The following is a 26,190-nucleotide window of genomic DNA, read 5'->3' on the forward strand; positions in this document are numbered from 1 at the left end:
GCCATTATATTTCTGTTTTCGAGAATTTTCTAATGTTTTCCATGAGAGTTGCATTCATGAGGGAATGCTGACATTCTGAGACCATGGTGAGTGGAAGGGTGGGAAGTCCACTATTTAGTATACAGACACTGACTCAGTTATCCTGCTTTTAGCTTTGTTCCTCTCTTTTATTTATTCATTTATTTTAAACTTTATCTATTAGAGAGAGAGCATACCAGTGTGGGGAGGGGCAGAGAGAGAGGGACAAGGAAATCATGACCTGAGCTGAAGTCAGATACTTAGCTGACTGAGCCACCCAGGCTCCCCATTCCTCATTTTTAAAAACAGTTCTCTTGATATATAATTCACATACTGTGTAATTCACCCACTTAAAATGTACAGTTGAATGGCTTTTGATATATTCATAGAGGTATACATCTATCAGCACAAGCTGTTTTGGAACTCTGTCATTACTCCAAAAAGAAACCCTCAGTACTCCTTAGCTTTCACTTCCCAGTCCCTGTATCCTCTCTCTACCCAGCCCTAAGCAACTAGTAATCTACTTTTTATCTCTGTAAATTTGCTTATTCTGGATATTTCATATAAATGGAGTCATGTAATAATATGTGGTTCTTTGTGATGGTCTCTTTGATTTAGCATGTTTTCAAGGTTCACTCGTGTTGTAGCATGTATCAGTACTTACTCCACATTATTGTAAATAATAGTCTATTCTGTGGATATCACATTTTATTTATCCATTTATCAATTAGTGGACATTTGGGTTGTTTCCACTGTGTGGCTGTTATGATTAATGCTGGAACCTGAATATTTCTTTATGAGTTTCTGTTTGGATGATAGGTTTTCAGATATATTGGTCATATACCTAGGAGTGGAATTGCAGCATCGTAAGGTAACTCTGTTTAACCATTCAAGGAGCTGCCAATTGTTTTCCAAAGTGGTTACAGCGTTTTACATTTTCACCAGCAATGTGTGAGAGTGTCAGTTTCTCTACATCCTTGTAAACCCTGTTTTATCTCTATATTTTTTTATTAAGCCATCCTAGTGGGTGTCAGGTGGTATCTCATTGTGGTTTTGGTTCTGTTCCTCATTTTTGTAGTCTGTAGAACCTGTCACTTCCAAATTCTGAGCCTCTCAAAAGTTATTTTTTTCTTTCTTTTTTTTTTTTTTATGTTTTATTTATTTATTCATGAGAGGCAGAGGCAGAGGGAGAAGCAGGCTCCCCGCCTAGCAGGGAGCCCAATGCGGGGCTTGATCCCAGGACCCTGGGATCATGACCTGAGCCGAAGGCAGACGCTTAACCATCTGAGCCACCCAGGCGCCCCAAGAGTTATTTTTTTCTTTTAGGATAAATTGTCTTGCTGTCTACAGGAGTTCGGGGTTCTAACTTTTTTTTTTAAGAGAGAGAGCAAGAGCGTGTGCATGTGAGCAGGGAGGGGCAGAGGGAATCTTTTTTTTTTTTTAAAGATTTTATTTATTTATTTGACAGAGACAGAGATAGTGAGAACAGGAACACAAGCAGGGGGAGTGGGAGAGGGAGAAACAGGCTTCCTGCCGGGCAGGGAGCCCAATGTGGGACTCGATCCCAGGATTCTGGGATCATGACCTGAGCCGAAGGCAGACGCTTAACCACTGAGCCATCCAGGCGCCCGGCCAGAGGGAATCTTACGCAGCCTCCACATCCAGCACAGAGCCGGACTCAGGGCTTGATCCCATGAACCTGTGGTCATGAGCTGAGCCAAAATCAAGATTTGGATGCCCAACCGACTGAGATACCCTGACTCCCCTTCTTCTGTCTCTTCTGATCAGTTAGTTACCTTGACTCCATTTGCTTTCTGATATCCAAAGATTTATTAGTAGTTCTTGTCCATTGATTTTTCTCCTTTTATTTCCCCTTGTTATAGGCAGGAAAAATATTTTTATGAGTTACTTATGCAAAATATTTTTGTATTAGTTATTATATATAAATTAATTTTTTGGCATTCATTTTGGTGGAAGTCTCAGAAGGGAGAGCCATTAATGTATAATCAGTCCTCTAAATTTAATCTGAAGTACCGTTTGTACCTTTAAATATCCTCTCTGTAAATATCCCCAAATGTGGTTGTTACTTGTAAGAAGGATTACAGTACCACAAATACTTTTGTGATGAATATGAAAGAAGTGAGTAGGCTCAGAAAGGGCTACTATTGAGCATAATTCAAATCTTTTCAAAGTGTTGGGCTTGATGCTTTTTTTCTGGTAATACTGATTTGCACTCCATATATGTTTAATGTGGCTGGGCATCTTAAATGAACTAAATAATAATTTTTAATTCCTTTTTTTTTTTTAAGATTTTATTTATTTCACAGAGAGAGACACAGCAAGAGGGAACACAAGCAGGGGGAGTGGGAGAGGGAGAAGCAGACTTCCCGCTGAGCAGGGAGCTCTATACGGGGCTTGATCCCAGGACCCTGGGATCATGACCTGAGCCGAAGGCAGATGCTTAATGACTGAGCCACCTAGGAGCCCCTGATTTCTAAGATTGATTATAAGAGTTGTATTTTTTTTTTAAGATTTTATTTATTTATTTGACAGACAGTGAGAGAGTACAAGCAGGGGGAGTGGCAGAAGGAGAGGGAGAAGCAGACTCCCTGCTGAGCAGGGAGCCCAGTGCTGGGCTTGATCCCAGGATCCCAGGACCCTGGGTCATGACCTGAGCTGAAGGCAGACACTTAACCAGCTGAGCCACTCAGGCGCCTCAAGAGTTGTATTTGTTATTAGCTTTAAGCTTTAACTGGTTTAACATCTAGTAAACTCAGTTAAATGCTTGGATATGGATTGGGGAACAGAATAATAATAATAATAACAATAAAAGCTAACATTTATTTGGTTCTTTCTGTATGCCAGACACTGCTGAAAATCCTTTATGTATAATAATTCACTTAATCCTCACAATAATGGTGTGAGTTTGGCAAATTTTTTTGTTTTTATATCTTATTTGTACAGTAAGAAACTGAGGGCATGGAGAGAAAGTCACTTGCCCTAGATCACACAGCTAGTAAATGCAGAGTCTACTATTAAATCGATGCAGTCGGGTTCTTGAGCTTGTGCTCTTAGTCATTAGACTATAATGTGTGGCATTTCTCAGAATTTTAAATACATATAATCTTTTTAAGAAGGGAGGGACCCTCATGAAATAGTAAAAAAAAAAAAAAGTTAATTCCTAGTAAGGAGTAATAGGTTGGGGATTAAGTACAAATTCATGACCTGGTATTTGGAAGATAAACTGTGATCCAATGTTCTCTTAAAAATTCATATTTGCCTTAGATCCTAATTTGGATCAAAAATGGTCATCACTAAATTAAGCACAAAAAATTATTTTTTGAGGTAGATGTATAATCACCATGTGTAGTGTTCTACATTGTGTCTTATATTCTTAAGCAGGAGAAGAGACAGAAAAATGTCATTGGGTGGTACTAAAAAATTGGATATGGGCCAAAGTGTTAGTGACAAATCCAGTTTTTCCCAGGATAAAGTATTTCTGAATAATTCTGATCCAAGTGTTTTAGATTATGTTTTTCCACCAGAGTCTTATTTTGCAGCTCATCATTTCTAAATAGGTCTATTTTATAGTGTGTATATATAGGTCATTCTGAATCAAGTTAACTTTGCAGTTGATTGGGACCTTGTTTCAAGCTTATTGAACAAAGCTCTGTAACACAGAATTTTGGGCATACGGCCATTTCCAGAGTCTGGTCCAAATAAGCAGTAACAAACAAAGATTGTTTCTTTCTTGGCTAACGGCTTTGTCTGTGTGGCTTGTCTCAGGACTCTTTTACACTTTTTCTATTCCTTTTATACTCCTCTCCCTTTTCTATTCAGAGCAAAAGTGTTTCGATTTTCATTCTGTAGTTATTCTTTCAGCAAACATTTATTGTGCTTTTACTTATATACAGGGTTCTTTGCTTGAAATCTATAATGCCCTCCCTGTATTGACAGTGGCAGTTGTGAGGATAGTAGGCCTTCCAACATGATATTGTAGAAAATATGTGAAATGTTGAGTAGTTTTGCTGTGTTGTACTTCTTTTCTCTCTAGCTTTCTGTCTTTTGATAATTAGGATATTTTTTTTTTGAGTATCTATAAAGAAAGCATGTTTTTCTGCCCCTTCCCCCCTCTCCCTCAACATGGTAAGGGAAAGGAAAGAGAACATAATTAAAACAACTTATTTCAATATAATAGTTTAAAATAATCATATCTTAAAATATAATTAAAATCTTGTGTGCTTACAAAATTTATCTTATTTCAGCATTTGTTTTAAAAAATATTTTCCTTTCTAAATAGAATCACTTTTAGACTATTTTAATTAGAACCTTTGCTTTCCACAAAATTTATTTTACCTCTTCAGTCCCTGATCTGCTTATATTATAAAGGGCCTGTTTGACCCTTTAAAAATAAATTGCCAAATTTGCTTTTCTAATTTCTTTAGTATTCCTTTGATAACTTTTAATCAGAGCAGAGTTTAACTTATTTTTATTCATGCCGTTAAAAATTTTCTTATATGTCTAAGCAGGTATTGTATTTTCATGTCTCTTTGCCTTTGCTTATACTGTTCCCTCCACTTGGATTTTCCTCTTTCCCCCATCCTCCTTTCTTCTTTTTGGTCTGCCAAATATGGCTGGCTAAAATGAAGTTTCTTTTATGGAGTTCCTTGATGTCGCTTGAAGAATATTAATCATTTTTTTTCCTCTCTGCTCTATTTAGTACTTTGTGTGTGATTAAAATTTTTGAAAAATTATACTTAATACATTCAAAAGAATAAATGTAATGCATGTTACAACATTTGTAATAATAAAACGAATATCTGTGAATCCACCACCAAAGTTAACTAGAAAATGATCAGTTCTATTTCTTCTACCTATGTGCTTCAAAATTGCCCTTCAAAAAAGTTTATCACATAAATATATATTCCTTAACAATTGTTGTTTAATTTTGTTTGTATTTGGGTTTAGTAAAAATAGGTTCATGCTGTATGTAGTCTAACATTGCTTGCTTTTTTTAAATTAAGCATTATGTTTCCAAGATTTATCTGTACTTCATGTATAGTTCATTCATATTAATGTATAATATTTCAAATATGCCGCCTATTTGCATTTACATTTAATGGATCTGGAATTGATTTTTTTCCCTGTAGTGTGAGGTTGGGTTCCATTTTTAGTGTTTCTTTCTATATGGAAACTAGTTGCCCCATTTGAATAATGTATTCTTTCCTACTATGTCATCACTGTAAGATACCAAGTTTCCTTGTTAAGTGTGAGCTTGTTTCTGAGTTCTTTCTTCTGTTGAATTTGTCCATAGTCTTATTCACTATGGCTTTATAATAAATCTCAATGGGCAAGTTCCTCCTCCCCCTTTCTAATTTTTTTTTTAACTTTGGTCATTCTTTCCCCTTTGCCCTTGTGTATATAGTTTGAAACTATAAAAGACTTGCTGGGGTTTTTATTGGGAGGCCTTGAAGTTGTAGATCAGTTTGGAATCAATTGTTGTATTGGCAGTATTGGCATCAGTACTTCATTGCATGGGAGTGGGGGAGTGAGAGAGATGTCTGGTTGTGAGTAAGTGGGTGTGTGCTGTACTTGGCTTGGAAGCCCACATAATTTTTTTTTTCAGGTTAATTTTTCTTTTTTTTTTTTTAAGGTTTCATTCTAATTTTTTTTTTTTAAGATTTATTTATTTGAGAGAGCGAGAATGAGAGAGTACATGAGAGGGGAGAGGGTCAGAGGGAGAAGCAGGCTCCCCGCCAAGCAGGGAGCCCGATGTGGGACTCGATCCTGGGACTCCGGGATCATGACCTGAGCCAAAGGCAGTTGCCCAACCAACTGAGCCACCCAGGCGCTCTCAGGTTAATTTTTCAAACTCCCATTTCACTGTTTCCTTATTTCTTCCCTTATTTATAACTGGTTGGGGAGAGAGTTTGTTATGGTTTTATTCAGGATGTTCTGATCATTTCTGTTGATTATCTTATGTTCCACGTTGTCATGATTCACAACTCTTCATATCATTTGTACTTGTATTGAGTCTGTCAAAAGAGTTTTCTATTTGTGTTATCTTAGCTCTAGATTATGCCTCTTACATTACCCAAATTCAGAGGCCTCATTTGCTTTGTTTTGTTTTGTTTTTTTTAAAGATTTTATTTATTTATGTGACAGAGAGAGACACAGCGACAGAGGGAACACAAGCAGGGGGAGTGGGAGAGAGAGAAGCAGGCTTCCCACTGAGCAGGGAGCCCAATGTGGGGCTTGATCCCAGGACTCTGGGATCATGACCTGAGCTGAAGACAGAGGCTTAACGACTGAGCCACCCAGGCGCCCCCAGAGGCCTCATTTGCTTTGTATTCAATGGTTGCAGCTATGTCTTTGTTCCTGGCCCATTGTTGTACAATTTCATTTTGTGTGCTGAAAATGCAACATAAAATATTAATAAAATTGAAAAAATTATTTTTAAAATGTGAAGACTTTCTTCAAATTAAAAAATTTTACAGGGGTGCTTGGGTGGCTCAGGTAGTTGAGCCGTCTGCCTTTGGCTCAGTAATGATGCCAGAGTTTGGGAATCAAGCCCCGCATTAGGCTCCCTGCTCAGTGCGGAGCCTGCTTCTCCATCTGCCGCTTTCCCTAATTGTGCTCTCTCGCTGTCTCTCAGATAAATAAATAAAATCTTAAAAAAAAATTTTTTTTACAAACTATTGCATAGTTTCAAAACTGGACAAGGAAATTGTTAAACTATTTGATTGTCATTTGACGTTTAGGCAGTAAACAGAAACACTGCCTTATGTTAAATTTAGTTCTTTGATTTTTTAGCTTTGAATTATGTAAAAGGTCTTCAGGAATGTACTCTTCCCTTAAAAGCTGATCCTCTGAACATGTTCATTCTATCTCTTACTTCCAAATATATCTCCATGTACATTCTGTTTTGACTTGATCACTTCGTTAGGTGCTGAATCATCAAACATGCTCTTCATTTATCAGAACTTGTCTTTGGGTTTCTAGCCTTTTCTCTAGTTTGTCCTGCTGATAGCCATGTCTGTAACATCTGCTTTCTTCTTTCAAGTCAGTTTCAGTCTTTAGGGCTTGTTTACCTTGGAATCATTGAGTTTCGAGCTTCCAGAATCGTAATGCTCATTAGACTGGCTCTGAGGAGTCCTCTAACATCCTACTATTGCAAAACTGGAGATTTGAACATAATTCGCATTCGTCATCTTTCTTTTTTTATTTTATCTTTTAAAATAAAAATTATGTATATTTAAGGTGTACAACATGATTTGATGTACATATACATAGTGAAATGATGACTGTAGTCAAGCTAAATAATGTATCTTCTTCTCACAGGGTTACCTGTTGTGTGTGTGATGAGAGTACCTGAAATTTACTCTTTGTAAATTCAATACTGCATTATTAACTGTAATCATCATGCTATACATTAGATATCTAGGCTTACTCATTCCATGTAGCTGCAACTTTGTAGCCTTTGACCAATATCTCCCCATTTCCCCCACTCCCAGAGTCTGGTAACCATCTTCTGCTCTGCTTTTTGTGCCTTCAACTTTTTAGATTCTTCATTTCCTCCACCTCCCCACCCCATCTCCTTCTGTGTGTTTGACTTTTTTTAGATTCTACGTAGAAGTGAGATGATGCAGTTTTTTTTCTTTCTGTGTTTGGCTTAGTTCACTTAGCCCTTAGTTGACTCCAGGTTCAATGTTCATTATGTTTCTAATACACAATGTGATACGTACATTTTTTCATATTAATATTTTAGACATACTTTACCTTAACTTCAGGGTTGTAGATTGGATAGTTTGATAAATAAGATTCAGATTTGGTTAAATTTTTTTAGTACTTTTTTGTATCAAGCAATATTATTCTGTTATCCCATCCCCATTATATGTAAGCAAAATGGAATCTTAGTGAGCTAAAAAGCTTGTATGAAATATCACAACTAGTACATGAAAGAGCCAGTGTTCAAACCTAGGTTTTCTGATTTCATATTTGTGTGTGTATGTGTGTGTATTTTCTTTTAAACCAGTGGTTTTCAGCTATGCTTCATAGGTCTAGGGATTGCTGCCGGGTGATCACAACAGTAAACTAGGGTAACTCTTAAGTTTTATCTCCAGCATATTATAATTGAAAACTAATTTTCTTTATATCAAACTGCTTATTTTGCTATCTAAAAATGAAAAATCGGGACGCCTGGGTGGCTCAGTCGGTTAAGCGGCTGCCTTCGGCTCAGGTCATGATCCCAGGGTCCTGGGATCAAGTCCCACATCGGGGTCCTTGCTTGGCGGGGAGCCTGCTTCTCCCTCTGCCTGCCTCTCCCCCTGCTTGTGTTCTGTCTCTCTCTCTCTCCCTCTCTGACAAATAAATAAATCTTAAAAAAAAAAAAAGATGAAAAAATTGTGAAAGTAAGGAAATTCACGTTTAAGAAGGAATTAGTCTCCCTAAAAAATCTAACTTTGGCTTGGTGAGCATATGCATGCTGTTGTTATACAAATGTTCCAAGTCTGTTTCCCTCCTCCTGCCTGCTGTATTCATTCACCCTGCCATATGGAGGGTTGTGCTTTGGACTTTTGTGATTTGGACTTTTGTGATTCCTACTTGGGAAACTGGGGAGGGAGTGAACTCAGAGAGAAAGACTTCAAGTAATTTGAAATAGTGTCCTGAATATATCTGCAGTGTGTAAGGGAAGTAGGGAGGGTGAAAAAGATTATTTTAAGGCAAGATACCATGATATTTGAGAGAAATAGGGAAAGAACTCGAGCCAGTTTGAATTTGTTTTTCCCATGAAGACTGGGAACCATGTGGGATGTTCTTTTAATAGGATTTAAGCAGGTGAGATATCTTCAAAGTTTTTCATTTTGTTTTCTCAAGTTTACTGTTTTTGTAAAGATCACCATGGTTACACCATAAAGAACAGATTGAAAGAGAATAGATGGATGCAAGTGAACCAGTTAGAAGGCTTTTGTAATAACTAAGGTGAGGGATGGTACAGTAGATTGACTAGGACGAAGCTGTTGGGAGACAGAAGGAAATACATTTCTGGTTTGTATATATGTATGTTTTTAAATCGAGGTAATATTGACATATTAGTTTCAGCTGTACAACATAATGATTCAGTATTTGTATATATTGCAAAGTAATCACCACAATAAGTCTAATTAACATCTGTCTCCAAACATAGTTAACAAAAATTATTTTCTTGTGGTGAAGACTTTTAAGATTTACTCTTAGGAACTTTCAAATATACAATAAAGTATTATTAATGATAGCCACTATGTTGCACATTACATCCCCATGACTTACTTATTTTATAATTGTCAGTTGTACCTTTTGACTTCCTTAACCCATTTTGCCTAGCCCCTGCCTCTGGCAACTACTGATCTGTTCTCTGTGCCTGTGGGCTTGTTTTTTTGTTTTTTAGATTCCATGTATAAGTGAGATCATATGGTATTTGTCTTTCTCTGTCTCATTTCACTTAGCATAATACCCTCAAGGTCCATTCATGTTGTTACAAATGACAATATTTCATACTTTTTTTATGGCTGAAAAGCACTCCATTGTGTAGTATACCATTGTGGTGGTGGTGGGTCATACACACACACACACACACACACCACAGCTTTATCCATTCATTCATTGATGGCCACTTAGATTTTCTCCCCCCATATCGTGGATATTATAAACAATGCTGCCGTGAACATGGGAGTGCATATAGATTTTTGAATTAGTGTTTTTATTTTCTTCAGATAAATAATCAGGTGGAATTGCTGGATCATATGGTAGTTCTATTTTTAATTTTCTGAGGAACCGCCTTACTGTTTTATATAGTGGCTGTACCTGTTTTCATTCCCACTAACAGTGCACAGGGGTTCCCTTTTCTCCACATCCTCACCAACACTTGTTAAAGTAAATGTGACAAGATTTAGTGATACTGGATATGAACTAAGCGCTAGATGTCTGACTTAAATAACTTGATAGAGAACTCTTATAGAACATTGAAATAGAATTGAGTAGACTATATGTTTGATTTGGGGCACTTTCATTTTGAGGTACCATTGACATACCTGAGGGGAATGTTACTTTTTTTTTAGACTTATTATTTATTTTAGAGAGAGAACATGTGAATGGGGGAAGGGCAGAGGAAGAGAATGTCAAGCAGACTCTGTGCTGAGCATGGAGCCTGACGTGAGGCTTGAACTCATGACCCCGAGATCATGACCTGAGCCAAAACCAAACAACCAGCTGAGCCACCCAGGCGCCCCCGTTACACTTTATTTGTACAATTCTGCAGCTCAGAGGAGAGGTCTAGAATAAAGTTTATGTGTATATAAATGGCAATTTAAACTTGAATGTGGATGAGTTTGCCAAGGAGAGGTTATAAAGCCGAGAGAAGCTAGGACATAATGCAGAGGTCCTTGCAAAGGACACAGAAATGAGTGTTCAGGGAGTTAAGAGCAAACCAGGGTGAGTGTTGGTCCATGTTGTTTTACCTTCCAGTGAAATCTCAGTATTTTCTTTTCTGTAGTATTATGAATCCCCAAAATTAATTCCATGTCAATCCAAATTTGTACTAATTAAAATTCTGCTATAGAAAAGGAAAAGAGTTTATTTCATTTTTTTAAATATATTTTTTTAAGATTTTATTTATTTATTCATGAGAGACAGAGGGGGAGAGAGAGAGAGAGAGAGAGAGAGAGAGAGAGAGAGAGAGAGAGAAGCAGAGGGAGAAGCAGGCTCCCAAGGAGCAGGGAGCCTGATGCGGAACTCGATCCCAGGACCCCAGGATCATGACCTGAGCCGAAGACAGATGCTTAACCATCTGAGCCACCCAGGCGCCCCAAGAGTTTATTTCATTTTTCAAAAGATTTATTTATTTTGGAGAGAGAGCATGTACACATGTGCGTGTGTGAGTTGAGGGGACGGCAGAGGGAGAGAATCTTCAAGCAGACTCCCCACTGAGCACCAAGCCCAATATGGGGCTTGATCTCACCACCCATGAGATCATGACCTAAGCTGCAACCAAGAGTCGGACGCTTAACTGACTGAGCCCCCCAGGCACCCCAGAAAAGGAAAGAATTTAAAAGATAAGTGGAGGCATTAAAAAATGTAGCTTTTAAACTACGATTTCTAACATGAATGACTATATCAGATAATCTTCAGGGTTACTGAGTGGGAGGGACTGGCTTGAGTATGAATTGTTTCAGTATAAAAACGGGTTTGCTTTTTTTTAAGAACTGTGAAAGGTCTGAGATTTTGCCGTCTATGCAAGCTAGCAAGTTAGCCTGCCATAGTTGCATAGATGCTGGTAGAAGGTACAAGACTTCTGGGTCATAGACATAGGACTTTATTATTCATGACAGTAGCAAGAGCCAGTGTTGTTATTTGTGCCAGTTTTCCAAGCCCAAACTCCATAGAAAAATTTGAAGAGGGCTGAGTGATGCCTCTCCTGTATTGCAGTATTGTCTGTTATAGAAGAGGAGCCTCTAGGTTAGGGAACCCAAACTTTTATAGTGGGAAGTAGCCTGCCTGATGTTAATCCTGGAGGGAGATGTCATCTTTATTATACTAGATAGTAAATGAACCTATCTATTGCTCCCAGGGGAGACATTTGTATCCTTCATGGCTGTTTGCTATACAAACATACTTAATATATTATGGAACAAAGAGAGGCAGTGGCTCCACTTACAAGATATATATAAATATTATGGAACATGGATAATTTGCCTTCAACAAGTTTTTCCCCTAATTTCTATACATTACTTGGCTTCTGGTAAAATTTCCCATAATGATGCTCTTCATTGGTCCTTCTGATTAATTTGTCTGACAAAGGCTGGGACCACAGCCATCCAGTTTATCTCATAAGACATTTAATTAAGGTTATGTACTGTCAGGGTAGCAGGATGAGGCCAAACTGCAATATTGACCTCAACTGTGCTCTGTAGGGTCGTAGACCCAAGCAGCTGAACAAGTGCCATTAACCATCAGGGTCTGCCTTAGAGAGCCAAGTGGCTTTCTCTTTAAGTTTCTTCACCAACTTTCTACTTGACCCAAGGCATTAATCTAAGAACTGCAGGATGTTAGAAAAAACCTGCAGGATATATTAAGGAATGCACAGATTTGGCCTTTGCCTGCAAAGAGGAAGTCTGGGGCAATTCTGTCATCCATAGTAATCCTGATCACAGTGAGTTGAGACTGACCTGGATGGCCGCAAGGCTGAGGTGATGTCATTGATCACCTCAGCTGAAGTCCAGGACAAATTTTAAACTACCTTTTCTAATTGGGTATTAGAATTAGTAAGGGTATTAGTGAAGGGTATTCTGCTTTTTCCATGCCAATAGAGCTCTCGCAAACCTGGTGAACATTCCTAAAACCCGCTGGACTTCTGCAAGAAGTGTGGCAAGCACCAACCCCACAAAGTGACACAATACAAGAAAAGCGAAGATTCTCCTTATGTCCAGGGAAAGCGGCATTATGACAGGAAGCAGCATGGCTATGGTGGGCATACTAAGCCGATTTTCTGGAAAAAAGGCTAAAACTACAAAGAAGATTGTGCTGAGACATGAATGTGTGTTGAGCCCAACTGCAGATCTGAGAGAATGCTGGCTATTAAGGGATGCAAGCATTTTGAACTGGGAGGAGATAAGAAGAGAAAGGGTCAAATGATCTAGTTCTAAGCTTCATATTTGCTATATTATGAAAACAAAAAAATCTTGAGGTTATGTTTAAGAAACAAAGTAAGGCTATTCTTAATTATTGCGGGGGGGGTGGTGCACAGTGGACCTCTCAGAAGGATAACTGACTTGTTAATTATGTGCAGTCTGAGGCAGTTATCCCTAAAATGGGAGTCATCCAATTAGAAATACCCTTACTTTGGAAAGAGCAGTTGTCTGCAGACTACATGATCTCCTTGTGGTGCTTAAACACTTGAAGGTCTCTTATGACCACCCCTAAGGTGCAGAATGTGGTGTTTACAGTTGTTGTCCCTCTGTCCCCCAGATAGGACGTAAGTCAGGGAGTACAGGCTGACAGTTTCTCTGTTGTTGCCTCCTGCAGAGCTGGTAGGCCTTACGGGTCACAGTTCAGTACAAATAATCAAGTCTAATGATTGTTTTTGGAGGGATTACCTGAAGGCAGTCAGTCCAGTCTGTCCTGTTTATCTATGCCATCAACCAGGTAGCATTCATCTGGCCTTTGGAATGACTGAATGATAGCTATAGGAAAGGGCAGGGGGTAGGAGAGACACCTGGAGGTATTGACAGGTGTTTTGTGTGGGAAGTGCAGGAGCTAGGATTACCCTCTGTTGCTTCCTAAAGACTCTTCCTTGAGGTTAAAGAGAATGGTGATCCTTTTGTGATCAGAGCCGTACAGCAGGGTGTGGCAGACTCAGCTGTCGGTTCAATTTAAGGCACTGGGACACTGTATAGGAGAGCTGCACCAGGGAATTTTCCTTTGTGAGAAAAGCTCCAGGGGTGATTTTGAAAGACAGAGATCACTAATGTCCCTCTTTCTTACCTCCTGAGGTCTAAAGTGTTTATTCCACAGGTGCCAGAGTTGTTCTTCCACATCACAAAATGAGTGTCCCATACCAGTAACTAACTTCTCCCTTTTTCCCAGTCATCCCTGACTCTTACCCAGACCTTTTGTCTGGAATGGTCAGGTACAGGAGGGACAAGGGCATTTTTTATTAAACTTACAGAGACCCTATTATGTCTCCTGTTTTGGGCCACATGATTCACTGTAAGGGGACTTGGTGAGCAGCAGTATACTTTATTAACCAAATGGTCATTATCTTTATTATCTAAGAAATCCATCAAGAAAATTCAGGTGGCTAAACCAGAAATAAGTTAGAATTCCCAAGACCTTCTTTTGTCTAGGCTGCCATCCGGAGGGTATACCAATCAGGTCAGCTTGGGGTTTCCATTAGGCGAAAGAAAGAAGCATCATGCTTGGTAATGGTTAGGACAGATCACAAGTGGCAAAGAAGGGATGATTGCTTCCTAGGGATATCCACGTTCAGTGACCAAATTGCTGTATTGTTATGTGTGAACCAGGAAGAATTAAGGAGGTATAGTCAGAAATCTTTCTGAGTTGATTAAAATTTTTTTTAAATTGTGGTAAAATACACATGACATAAAATTTCCTATCTTAACCATTTTTTTAAGATTTTATTTTTTAAGTAATCTCTACACCCAGCGTGGGGCTTGAATTCATAACCCTAAGATCAAGAGTTGCATGCTCTACCAACTGAGCCAGCCAGGTGCCTTGACTAGTAGCCCATTGTTAGTGACTTCTAGAATAAAAACATACTATCAGACTGCAAATGGTTTGGAAAGTGAAAAACATGGCACAGATTAGTGTCAAGGGTAACACTGGTGTGGCTGGAGTCAGCTGACTGGACTGGAATAGCAGTATCCTACTTGAGAAAGTGTCATCAACGGTAAGGCCCCACTAATAGCCTGAAGAGGAGGGTCAAAGATCTGATGTAACCAGTCTGTCAGTAGGAAGAGATATGGCCTCTGTCATATGAGATGAATGGGTCTTCTGAGAATTACAAGTGTGGGATGCAGTGATTGCCTCCGCATCAGAAATATAGAGTCCTTTACTCTGTATCTGTTCTGTGATGGTACATGTGTTGATAGGTCCTGCAGCAGTAATGGCAGTCTGGGCAGTACAGCCCTGATCAGCACCTTCATTCCATTTGATCTCATCAGACAATGGTCCCTTGCCATGGGCATCTATATTTGTGACCTAGACTATCTGAACAGCAACTGCAATATGTCCCCACAGTTTATGGCTAGTTTTTAGTCAGTCTGTAGTTTTCCAAGTGGTAGGCCAACAAGCTAGGTCATTGGTAACAGACCCAGAATCAGTAAAAATATAACAAGGTTTATGAAGAGGAATATTGGTCAGATCTGTGAGGACATCCTTGAATTCTGCCCACAAAGCAAAGCAGTCACACCCATTTTCAGCTCTGTGTAGCTGGCCCTGAAATTGAACAGCATAGTAGGCCACTGAGCAGCATAGGGTTTCAGTGTAATTAAATCATTCATTAGTGAACCAGGCCCAGGCATTTATGGGATCCTCTGTGAATCAGGGGCCTCAATGAGCCAGCAACTTTAGTTAGGCAGAATGGAGGCCAAAATTTCCCCAAAGGGATAACTGACACTTTTTCATTTAAAGCTGAAATACCACAGGGGCCTGGCTGGCTGCATTCTTGAGTTTACCTCTTTAATGTGATAAGAGAAGCATGTTAGGCTCTTACCACCTTACTAGTCATTGAGTTTGAGTTGACCCATTCTGAAATGGGAAACTTCAAAAGGAGTGCACCTGGTGGCTGTGTCAGGGAGGCATTGAATCCAGAAACCAAGGGACACCTTGGTGGCGGCTGCACCTCTTGCCAGAGACTCCAGTCAGTAAAATCATCTGTGCATGGAGACTTGTACACAAAGGGGTCATAAGGATTTTGGGGTGCTAAAGCTACCAGTGCTTTCTACATGGGCTCTTTCCAGTTGGCATAATCCCCTCTGGCACTTAGGAGCATTCACAGTACAGGCATGTAAAATATCAGTAAATTATATATTCAGTGGTAGAAGCCACAACAGTAATACACCAAATTTCCATAGGATACTGAAAAGAGAGCCAAGTGCTGTCTGCACAGAGTTGAGTGGATTACAGGAAAGGAACTCCCAATTTAGGGGACCAGATCCAAAGACACCATCTGAAAAGTATGGGTTAGTTACTCTTTTCACACTGTGAATCCCACCCAAACCTTGATAGCTGAAAGCATGTACCCTCTTCCTCCACATGAAAGGTATGAATGTGATGTGGTCTCCTGTATCTAACAGAGCCATAAAATTTTGAGTCCCTCCTCTTCCTGGTGTTCTAGCATACCTGGGTATGATTGATCTTCAATTCCCCTTGGGAACTAGGAAAACTCATCTCCACCCCCAGTCATCTTTCTCTGTAAAGCAGCTGAGGCTGGGCTATGGGGAGATTGGGAGAGAGCAGCTCTGCACCTGTAAAGAAGTTGCATTTCCTTTCAGTTTTGAGCAGTGCTCTAGCTGCGTGCTGAGCAATCGAATAAATCTGTGGTATTTTTGATCCTCCCAAAGTCCCATATTCTGTGACAAGGTCATCAGTACTGGCATTCAGCAGCTACAACCACATTGCTTTCTGACCAAGGAAATGAGCTTGTGCCCTTTGGATGACTTGGGCTAAGATCTGCACAGTGACAGCATTGTTTTTAGGAGTCTACCTAATGTTGGCTATTTGCTGCTCCATTGTCAAGATAACATCTCTTAAATTCTTGCTTGATTTCAACATAAGAATTAGAGGAGTTTTCCAAGGCTAGAAGGTCTGACAGCAAGAATTTATCTAGATTTCTTTGGTCAATTTCTCATTCTCTAGTGAATCACCTTCATTATCATTTTAAACCCAGTTCAGTACAGTAAGAGCCTGAAGACAAGTCAGTGCCTGCCGCAGTTTCTCTTAGTGAAATTTGGGATGAGCTGGGGAGGGTGGTGGGAAAAGCTCTCTTGGAGCAGACAGGACCCATTGCCAAAAAACGCTGAGGTCTTTACTCATCTTTTTTTTTTTTTTTTTTTTAAAGATTTATTTATTAGAGAGAGGGAGAGAGAAGATCCCAAGCAGACATTCCATTGAGCACGGAGCCCGATGTGGGACTAAAAATCCACAACCCTGAGATCATGACCTGAGCCAAAATCAAGAATTGGACGCTCAACTGACAGCCACCCAGGCGGCCCCTCTTTTACTAGTGTTGAATGGATTGAATGTTGACAAAATAGACTGCAGGAGGGTCTGAGCAATAAGATACAAAGCTGTTGCCGTCTTTTTAAATAAGCATTATGTGTCCCATCCCTACATCTCCTAAGCAAACTAGCTGAAGTTCTGAAGATTCTTTTGGTTCTGACCACAGTTGTTGCAGTTTTTCTCCTTTGGCACCCAGTGTAACATTGGGTGTAACATTATCTGAAGAGGAACAGTCCTTTGTGTTCCCCACTCCCTCTGCCAGATAAATCTTATTACCAGTTGTTCACAGAACAGACCTGCTGAGGCCAACTCTAAGGTTGATGGAAAGCTGACAGTAACTGGGGCATCATTCAGACTTCTGTTTTTGAACCTACAAAATGATATTCAACCTGAAACTACATCCTCAATTTAGCCTTTGTTAATAGGCAGTAACATGGAGGACCATTCATTGCTTGGTTGACCATCCCATTTGGTCAGCATGTTCACTCACAATTCCCATGGACTTACGTCACGTCGATTCCTGTTAACTGGTCTTTCGTTCTATTTCTAGAAACTCTGTCAGTATTCCATCCTCATTGTCAGAACTGTCAAAAATTGTGAAGAGTTTAAGATTTTACCCTTTGTGCAAGCTAAGAAGTTAGCCTGCCACAATTTCATAGATACTATTAAAGACATGAGACTCTTGGGCAAGATGCAGAATGTCATTGCTCATGGCAATAGCAGTAGCCAGTGTCAGCATTTGTGCTAGATAACTAGCCCCAATTTCCACTGGATACTGAAAAGAGAGCCAAGTGATGTCTGTGCAGAGTTGGGTGGATTACAGGAAAGGAACTCCCAGTTTAGAGGACCAGATCTTTTATAATGGGCAATAAACCTTCCTGACCTTTGCCCCAGGGCTGACATTATTTTTAATACACTGGACAGTAAACAAACCTGCCTTTTGCTCTCCAGGAAGACATTTCATCTTCTAAGGCTATATAAATACTGTATAAATATCCAGGACAGAGGGAGCAGTGCCTTTTCTTATAGGATGTGCAAAAACGGTAGACACTGAAGGAGAGTTGTCTCTCTACCTTGTTTTGGAATTGGGAGAACATTTTTGATTACAGGTTCTTTCCCAATCAATTTTTTAAAATTCTGGAAATAGAATCTTAAGCATTAACATTAAATTTTTTTTATTCTGACAGTACCCCTCTACCCCCTTCAGTTCACATCCTTGCTTCTTCTCCACCTAGACTACCATCATTGCCTCCTACCTGGTCTCACTGCCAGTGCTCTTGTTCTGTCTATCCTCAACACCTCTACCAGAGGGATTCTCAAAAAAATTTTATTTATTTATTTATTTATTTATTTATTTATTTATTTATTTATTTATTTATGAATGACATAGAACACGAGTAGAGGGGAGAGGGAGAAAGCCCCCAACATGGGGCTTGATCCCAGGACCCTGAGATCATGGCCTGAGCCGAAGGTAGACGCTTAACTGACTGAGCCATCTAGGCATCCCTTATCTAGTTTTAAATGTTGGCAACTAAACAACAACAAAATTCTTTTTTAAGTCATAAAGGCCAGTATTAGGTAGGCTGCATGATGCCAGTTCATAACTTTTGCTCTAACTTACCATCTTTTCTCCTATACTTTTTTCTGCAATATGAATAATTGCCTTGAATAATTTCCATATTTACCTCTTCTATTTATCCTTAAAAACCTACAGACTCTATAAAGTCTTTAAGTGAGCACTTCTCAACCTAGTTAGGTATCTTGGCTCTGAACACCTTTGGAGTAATTTCAGATACACTGTGCTTATGTCACTACAGCACTACCTCATTGTGTTGTAATCATTGATTTTCTTCCTGGTCTGCATCCCCAGTAAAGTGTAAGCTTCTCAGAGCAGGACCTCCCTCCCTTTCCATACACGCTGAATTTTTAGGAATGAAAATTGCTTTCCTGGAAATTGTCTTGGAACCAAATCCATTAAATCAGTTGGTGCTTTTAATCATCTTTAGATATTCCCCGTTTTGAGCCTCAAAGATAGTAGTTTCCTTAATTTTGAAGGGAAAGATAGAGTATTCACTGGAAAATAGACATGCAGTACCATCCTGTGGTCCAATGTTGTATATGGCCCAATATATATGGACATTAGTTAATGCCTAATAATATTTTCTTTGTTCAAATTTAAAATACAGACTGTGGACATTCATAAAGAGAAAGTGGCTCGGAGAGAGATTGGTATTTTGACAACAAATAAGAATACATCAAGAACTCACAAAATAATAGCACCTGCAAATATGGAGCGTCCTGTAAGGTACATTCGGAAACCTATTGACTATACAGTTCTGGATGATGTGGGCCATGGTGTCAAGGTAAGCATTTTTATATTGTGTTAACTTGAAATAATTTATCCGGTAAATATTTTGGATAGGAAATAGGGTAATAAAAATAATTTTAATAGATTCTCTTAGCTGGTAACTAGCATTACAGTTTTCAAAGAACATTTATTTGATAATAATTATACTAAACTTGAGGCAGAATTTTATCTGTGAAATAGGTTGTATTCAAGAAGACAATAAAACTTAACATGCTATTTATTCATCAATTAAGCCATTTGAGTCCTAGACTAATATTACAAATTTTATTTTGAATTCCATGTCTTACTACTGAATGAGTATTTAAAATCGTATGCTTTTTTACAGAGTTGGTTTAGAAAATAATTTGTAAATACTTTAAACCTTTTATTTCAAAATATGTATATGTGTTAGTGCATCTCTGTAGATGTGGCTATAGTTCCAGCAACTTATGAAGAATAAAAAATTGTATTTTGTTTTGTGTACCACCCCCTTCCCTTCCCCTTCCCCTGCTGTGGCAGGCTTTTAGGAAAGAGATTATTTGTTGCCCATGTTAATTTAGTTGCTCTTGAAGGATATCAGTAGCCTGTCAACTTCTTAGGCGTTTGTGGTCATTTTGCAAACATCCCGAATGACCTGAATTCTTCTTACCCATTTCTGCTCAGGATAAACAATTCCTTTTAAATTTGGTAGTCCCTTTTCTAGAGGACCATTATTTGATTTTATTCTGGTTTTCAGAATTTTTATAATAAATTTTTAGGAATCAGCTAGAATCTCGAAGCTTTCCCTAACTGGCTGATTTGACAGATGCTATTGCTGGATCTGTTGCATTCTGAATTATTTGGGGGTTCCCGATCAAGAAGGGAGTATAGCTGACTGACAATACTGACTTTTATTCTACTCTCCTTGGACATTATTGGAATCTCCCCTTTACTGTCATGCTTGGAAGCTAGATGTAAAGTTGGAACACTGCAAATGTAGAGGAGGCTACTTGTTTGTTTCTTATATTTTTACCCAGGGGATGTGGCTAGGCTTGTAAAACAGCTTAAATTCAGTTTATGATTTCTCAGAAAGATCATTGCCAGCTTAATTAAGTATTTCTAGAGCACAGTTAGAGGTATGTGAAGGTTAGAAATTTGGATAGTAATGAACAAATGCTAGGGCCAAAATTATGAGAAGGAAAAGAGAGAAGCTATACTTAGCTATAGTTCTAGAATTATTTTCTTATGTTTTGTCTACCACTTTTCTATTTAGAAGTTTGTTTTTCTACTGATTGATAAGAGTTCTTTTTTCTGTTAAGGAAATGAGCTTCTTACATATTGGCAGATATTTCTTCATACTGTTGTTTGGCTTTTGACTTTGATGTTTGGGTATTTTAAAAAATATATACAGATTAAAAAATTGTATCCAAATATAGTATTTCTTCTTAAAGCTGCCAAGTTTCATGTTAAGGTTGCTACACTCCGAAATTAATATTCCATCATATTTTCTTTTGTGATGTAAATTTCGGGGTTTTGTTATTTGTATTATTTAAATAATATTTATTATGTTAAAGCATTTTATGCTTTGAAATAGATGGTTACACATAAGTTTGGTAGGAATTAAAAATATGGAAACAATATCTTAAGATATGTCTGGTTTGACTTTTGGAAACAGTAAGATATGGATAAGAGAATCCTAGCGTAAGGAAACTACCAGAATATATACATGAAGGAGAATGTAAAGAAGATGAACTTTATAAGAGAGCACAAGTTTTCAGAGTAAGATATAGACTAGAGAAGACCTGAATACTTAGTAGAGACATTTAAATTTTTTTTTAAAGATTTTATTTTTTTGAGACAGAGAGAGAGAGCAAAAGCGGGGGTGAGGACGTGGGGAGGGGCAGAAGGAGAGGGAGAAGCAGACTCCCTGCTGAGCAGGGAGCCCAGCAGACCCTGGGATCATGACCTGAGCTGAAGGCAGATGCTTAACTGAGCCACCCAGGCACCCCTAAATTAATTTTTAATTAACAGCTTTATAGCCTGGTTCATAATTTACAAAGGACTGACTTTGAATGTATGTGTTTTTAAGCCTCAAAAAGACCATGCGATCTAGGATTTGTTACATTTTATTAGTAGAGAAACTAAAGCTTTACCAAATGTATATAAGAATGTATTTTTTCAAGGTTTCACTTGTATTAAACAAAGGAGTAAGCTAATGAATCATATGTCAAAGAAAGGATTGGCTGGCCTTTTAGACTTTCAGCACCTGTGGTATACAAAGCTTATGATTTACTTAGGGCCAGAAGATAGGGAGGAATCAAAGAGAATTCTATCGTTTTAAACCTAAGATTCCAGGGAAATGGTAAAGGGGCTCATCCATAAATGTAAATGTTAAAGAAATGAAGTGAGATCTTAAGAAAATAAAAGTCTAGTTTGGATGTGTTTTGGGGATATTTAAGTGGAATAATCTTGTAGGTCGCTAACAATTACAGTATTTTAAGCTGTAAGATACAGAGATTATTTTCTTCTAAAACTGAAACTCAAACATGTCTGTATACATAAATACACGCTTGATAGAGGAGGCGGAGCTCCATATAAGGTTAAAGGTTACACCATTGCGTAGTAGCAGAGTTCAGCTAGGAATTTTTTTTTTTTAAAGATTTTATTTATTTAACAGAGGGAGACACAGTGAGAGCGGGAACACAAGCAGAGGGAGTGGGAGAGGAAGAAGCAGGCCAAGTTTAGACTAGGATAGTATTTGGTGTATTGTAATGCTATCACATTAGTATATCTTATTTCCAAGGATAATAATGTTATTCAGGTTTACAGTTTCTAAATCCAGGTGTGATATGTAGCAGCTAGGTAGGATTCCAGACATTGATAAAAACGAGCAATATCATTCTAAACATATTAACACCAAAATTCTGGCATAATTTCTGGAAATGAGAATATATCTAAGACAAAGTACATTCCTCCTTTGGTTGACTTTCTTAATGTTGTCTTTATGGTCACCTGAAAATGATAGATTCATATTTAGAAGGGCAAGTGTTAAAGAATATATACGAGGTTAGACTCTATGACCTAAAGATATTTCTTAAGTGGCGTAGTACAAATAGTGATGCTTTAGGATTATACACAGTATTTCATATTATTTATAGTACATTATTACTTCAAGTATAGGCTAGTCATCTTTCATAGAAGTAGCTTTTAGGATCAAAGCAATCATTCTTCAGTTTTGAATATTAGCTAAACTGGTTCAGAAGAAAACTTGGAACTAAAGTAACCTATAGCTTCCTGCTACTGTTGGCCTGCTCAGATTTAGATTCATAAGTTACAAATGAGAGGGTTTCTAGACCCTGTTTGTTTATGCCTTAGTTAGAATCTGGCTAAGCTGCTACTGTGCATCGTGTTTTGTTTTGTTTTGTTTTAAACACCAAGGTGCTAGGTCCTTTTCTGAATTTGGAAGCAACATGTGGTTTTGAATTTTAACATTTACAGTTTTATCAGTTTTTAAAATACTATGTTACCAGTCATCTGATGAATACTTTACTTGTTCAGTAAAGCCTTAGGTCTTGTGCACTGATGTCTTAAAGTAGCCTTACATTGAGTGTGTTAGGTGTTTCCGTTTAAATCAGTGTTTATCATCTGTGATTCAATTGGATTAGTTTCATAGGATGAAATACTGACCCAAGACATTATTGGACTTGCATGAGATTGGCATAATTAAGTGGTGGTTTCCTTATGAATATATTCTTTTGAAAAATATTTGATACACGTGAATATTTCCCTACTGCTTATGGATACTTTTTTCTTTATAAAATATTTGAAATATGGCTGGGTAAAAGCTTATCAACATGAATTGAATAACTATAAATGTAAACGTGTCCTATCAGATATAATTTATTTAGAATTAATTTCTACTTTTTCCCCCCCTTTTTTTTGCCAACGTAAAGTGGCTAAAAGCCAAGGTAAGAGATACTACTTATCATCTGATCCACAGTATTCCCTCTATACTGATAGAGGCTGCCGAGCCACTAAAATTTGAAAACTCTTCCTATGTCTGTCTGCTTTTTTCCCATAGGATTTATGTAGAGTAAATAAACTCAGTTCAAATCAGCAACATAGCTTGGATGTGTTAATATATCAAAAGATATATTGACATCTGCATTTATATAGGAACATTAATTTTGCTAACATTTATTGCTTTGCTCATTTTTTGATAGTTGCCTTGCTTTTATTGACTTACAATTAGGAGGTTTTCCAGACATATATGACTTTGTTACTGAATTGTTAAGATAAAGATGAGTTTTATCTTAATGAATATTTTAGCAAGTTGACACTGAGATTTGTAGTTTTTATTAATGTACATGTCTAAAAAATTTTGGGAAATCCAGTATTTGAATGCAGATAAGTTGGAGCTCAGTGAACATGTTTAACAATAAAACAATGTAGAGAATCCAATAATCACACCTGTATTTGCCATAAATTGGTATGAATAGCACAAGATAATAGGAGAAAAGCCAAGTGCAAGTGGTTTCTTGACTTTTTAAAATGTAGTACCAAAGTCTGTTATTAAAACTGTCTGGGAATCCTTACTTCACATTCTGATATTAAAAAAATAATAATACATGGTGTCAAAACACCAGCAGAACAATTTGATATAAAAATAAAGGCTTTTCTTTCCACATTTTAGCATGGAAATAACCAGCCTGCAAGAACTGGCACGCTGTCGAGAACAAATCCTCCTACTCAGAAACCACCAAGCCCTCCCATGTCAGGCCGGGGAACATTGGGGTAAGAATTCAACTACATTTTACAAGAAAATCTATATGCAAAAGAAAAAGATGTTTCTGTGACTTAAGTAAGCATATGGGTCCTTGCTGTGGGACCCTCTCAATGTGAACTACCTTTTACAAATTAATTTTGGTTCTTATTTCCTTGAACAGAATCCAAAATGAATCTGCGTGTTTTATAATATTCTCTATAGAAGTCTGTACTAGAAAGGTTCTTTTGTATATGTGTAAATAAGCATTATTTATTTTTTTAATCTTCTAATTAATTTTTTTGGGAAACAAATAAGTCTAGCCCAAGTTTATTTCTAATGAAATCGCCAGAGGATTCCATATGATGCTTTCACATGTGTTAACAATATTCATATTGCAGGACTTTAAATAAGCGGTGTATTTTATGTAGTTCGGCTTCATAGCCTGCAGATCTTTTTGGCACCTGAAACTTAGGGACTCTACCTGGAGTACTCTTGACTTTCTGCTGGTAATCTGAGGGTCCTTCATACTTGAGCTTTGGGGGTAGGCCAGTTGGAGAAATAGAAAAGATAACAGTTAATGGCTTCTTCCTTCTCAGTTCTCAGTGCAATAAAAATATTGAATATTGGTAAGACATTTCTGAAAGTTTATTCATCTTAACACAGGAAGGCAAATAGTAGATTTCTCGTGTTTGGTAGAGGGGTGAGGAATCATTATTTTATAGTAACAGGGATTAATAATTAACATTTGTACTGCATCTTAGTTTCCATTTTCATACTGTAAATCCCTAGCCCCTGAAAAAAAAAATACGAAGTTATTAAATAGAAAAGTTAAAACCATTTATTGAGAAATTTATGGCATTACATAGGATCAGAATGTATTCATTCGTATATTTCTACACTGAGGTAGGAATAAATTGCAGGGGAGATACTTCATTTTTTTAAAAAAATTATTTATTTATTTATTTGAGAGAGAGGGAGAGAATGAGAGATAGAGAGCACGAGAGGGAAGAGGGTCAGAGGGAGAAGCCGACTCCCCACTGAGCAGGGAGCCCGATGTGGGACTTGATCCCGGGACTCCAGGATCATGACCTGAGGCAAAGGCAGTCGCTTAACCAACTGAGCTACCCAGGTGCCCGAGTTACTTCATTTTTATAATGTACAAAGACAGTGGCTTGTGGGTCACTGAGCTGGGAGTAATGTATAATTCAAAGTTGAATATTACTGAGCATTTAAAAAATTACAGTCATTATTTTTAGAAATAAGGTTAGAAGTTTTAAATCACCCTTTCCTATGGTTTTAATAAGAAAACGTAACAAACTTTAGTTTTTGTGTATAGTAACAAAATTTATATACAAAAATTTAAGGTTTTTTTAAAAAGATTTTGTTTATTTAATTGACAGAGAGAGAGAGAGCAGGAACACAAGTAGGGGGAGTGGGAGAGGGAGAAGCAGGCGTCCTGTGGAGCAGAGAGCCCGATGTGGGGCTCGATCCCAGGACGCTGGGATCATGACCTGAGCTGAAGGCAGACGCTTAACGACTGAGCCACCCAGGCGCCCTAAGATTTTTTTTTTTAAACAAAAGTTATTATTACAAATTAAAGAAAAAAAAACTTGTGTTATACTTGGTTACAAAGAGACAATCACAGATTTAGGGGAAAATACCATTTAATCTTTCTTATTCATTATTCCTTTCTCTTTTATGCTTCTTTAGACGAAATACTCCTTACAAAACCCTGGAACCTGTTAAACCCCCAACAGTTCCTAATGACTACATGACAAGTCCTGCTAGGCTCGGAAGTCAGCATAGTCCAGGCAGGACAGCTTCTTTAAACCAGCGACCAAGGACACACAGGTAAACCTTCAGGTTGAGTCTTTGAATATCTGCAAGTGGGGGTGGTTGACTGGTGACAAACTCCTATAAAGTTGCCGAGTAAAGTATTGCTCTAATGCTAATACAGAATATAAAAGATGGGTAATAATATTGTATGTTTCTATAAATAAATTTATGCCATAATTCCTGTTCTTTAGGTTTTAAGTAAGTTTGTACTAATTGCAGATTTGCCACTATGTTGTTGGTTTTTTTTTTAAGATTTTTTTTTTCATTTGAGAGAGAGAGAGAGCATGAAAGGGGGGAGGGTCAGAAGAAGAAGCAGACTCCCTGCTGAGCAGGGAGCCCAACACAGGACTCCATCCCAGGACTCCAGGATCACGACCTGAGCTGAAGGCAGTCGCTTAACCAACTGAGCCACCTAGGCTCCCATGTTTTCTTTTTGATGGAGGTATAAATGTATATTTGGATCAAGGCC

At 38.0% G+C, this 26,190-nt stretch overlaps 1 protein-coding gene across 10 annotated transcripts in view; it reads left to right on the forward strand.

The window, feature by feature from the left end:
• The window catches only part of ABI1 (abl interactor 1), a 128,710-nt gene that overhangs the window by 81,542 nt on the left and 20,978 nt on the right, over nucleotides 1-26,190 (forward strand). For 7 of the 10 annotated variants that reach the window (XM_027592310.1, XM_027592306.1, XM_035729098.1 and 4 more), the window contains 4 exons: nucleotides 18,981-19,157; nucleotides 23,074-23,088; nucleotides 23,814-23,914; nucleotides 25,596-25,736. In XM_027592310.1, coding sequence (XP_027448111.1) covers nucleotides 18,981-19,157; nucleotides 23,074-23,088; nucleotides 23,814-23,914; nucleotides 25,596-25,736 — 434 coding nt within the window. The remainder of the gene's footprint in view (nucleotides 1-18,980; nucleotides 19,158-23,073; nucleotides 23,089-23,813; nucleotides 23,915-25,595; nucleotides 25,737-26,190) is intronic. The other 3 variants (XM_027592305.1, XM_027592303.2, XM_027592309.1) reach the window with 1 other exon arrangement.

The sequence above is a fragment of the Zalophus californianus genome, chromosome 9, assembly GCF_009762305.2.
Source record: "Zalophus californianus isolate mZalCal1 chromosome 9, mZalCal1.pri.v2, whole genome shotgun sequence".
In the NCBI taxonomy this organism is placed as follows: Eukaryota; Metazoa; Chordata; class Mammalia; order Carnivora; family Otariidae; genus Zalophus; species Zalophus californianus.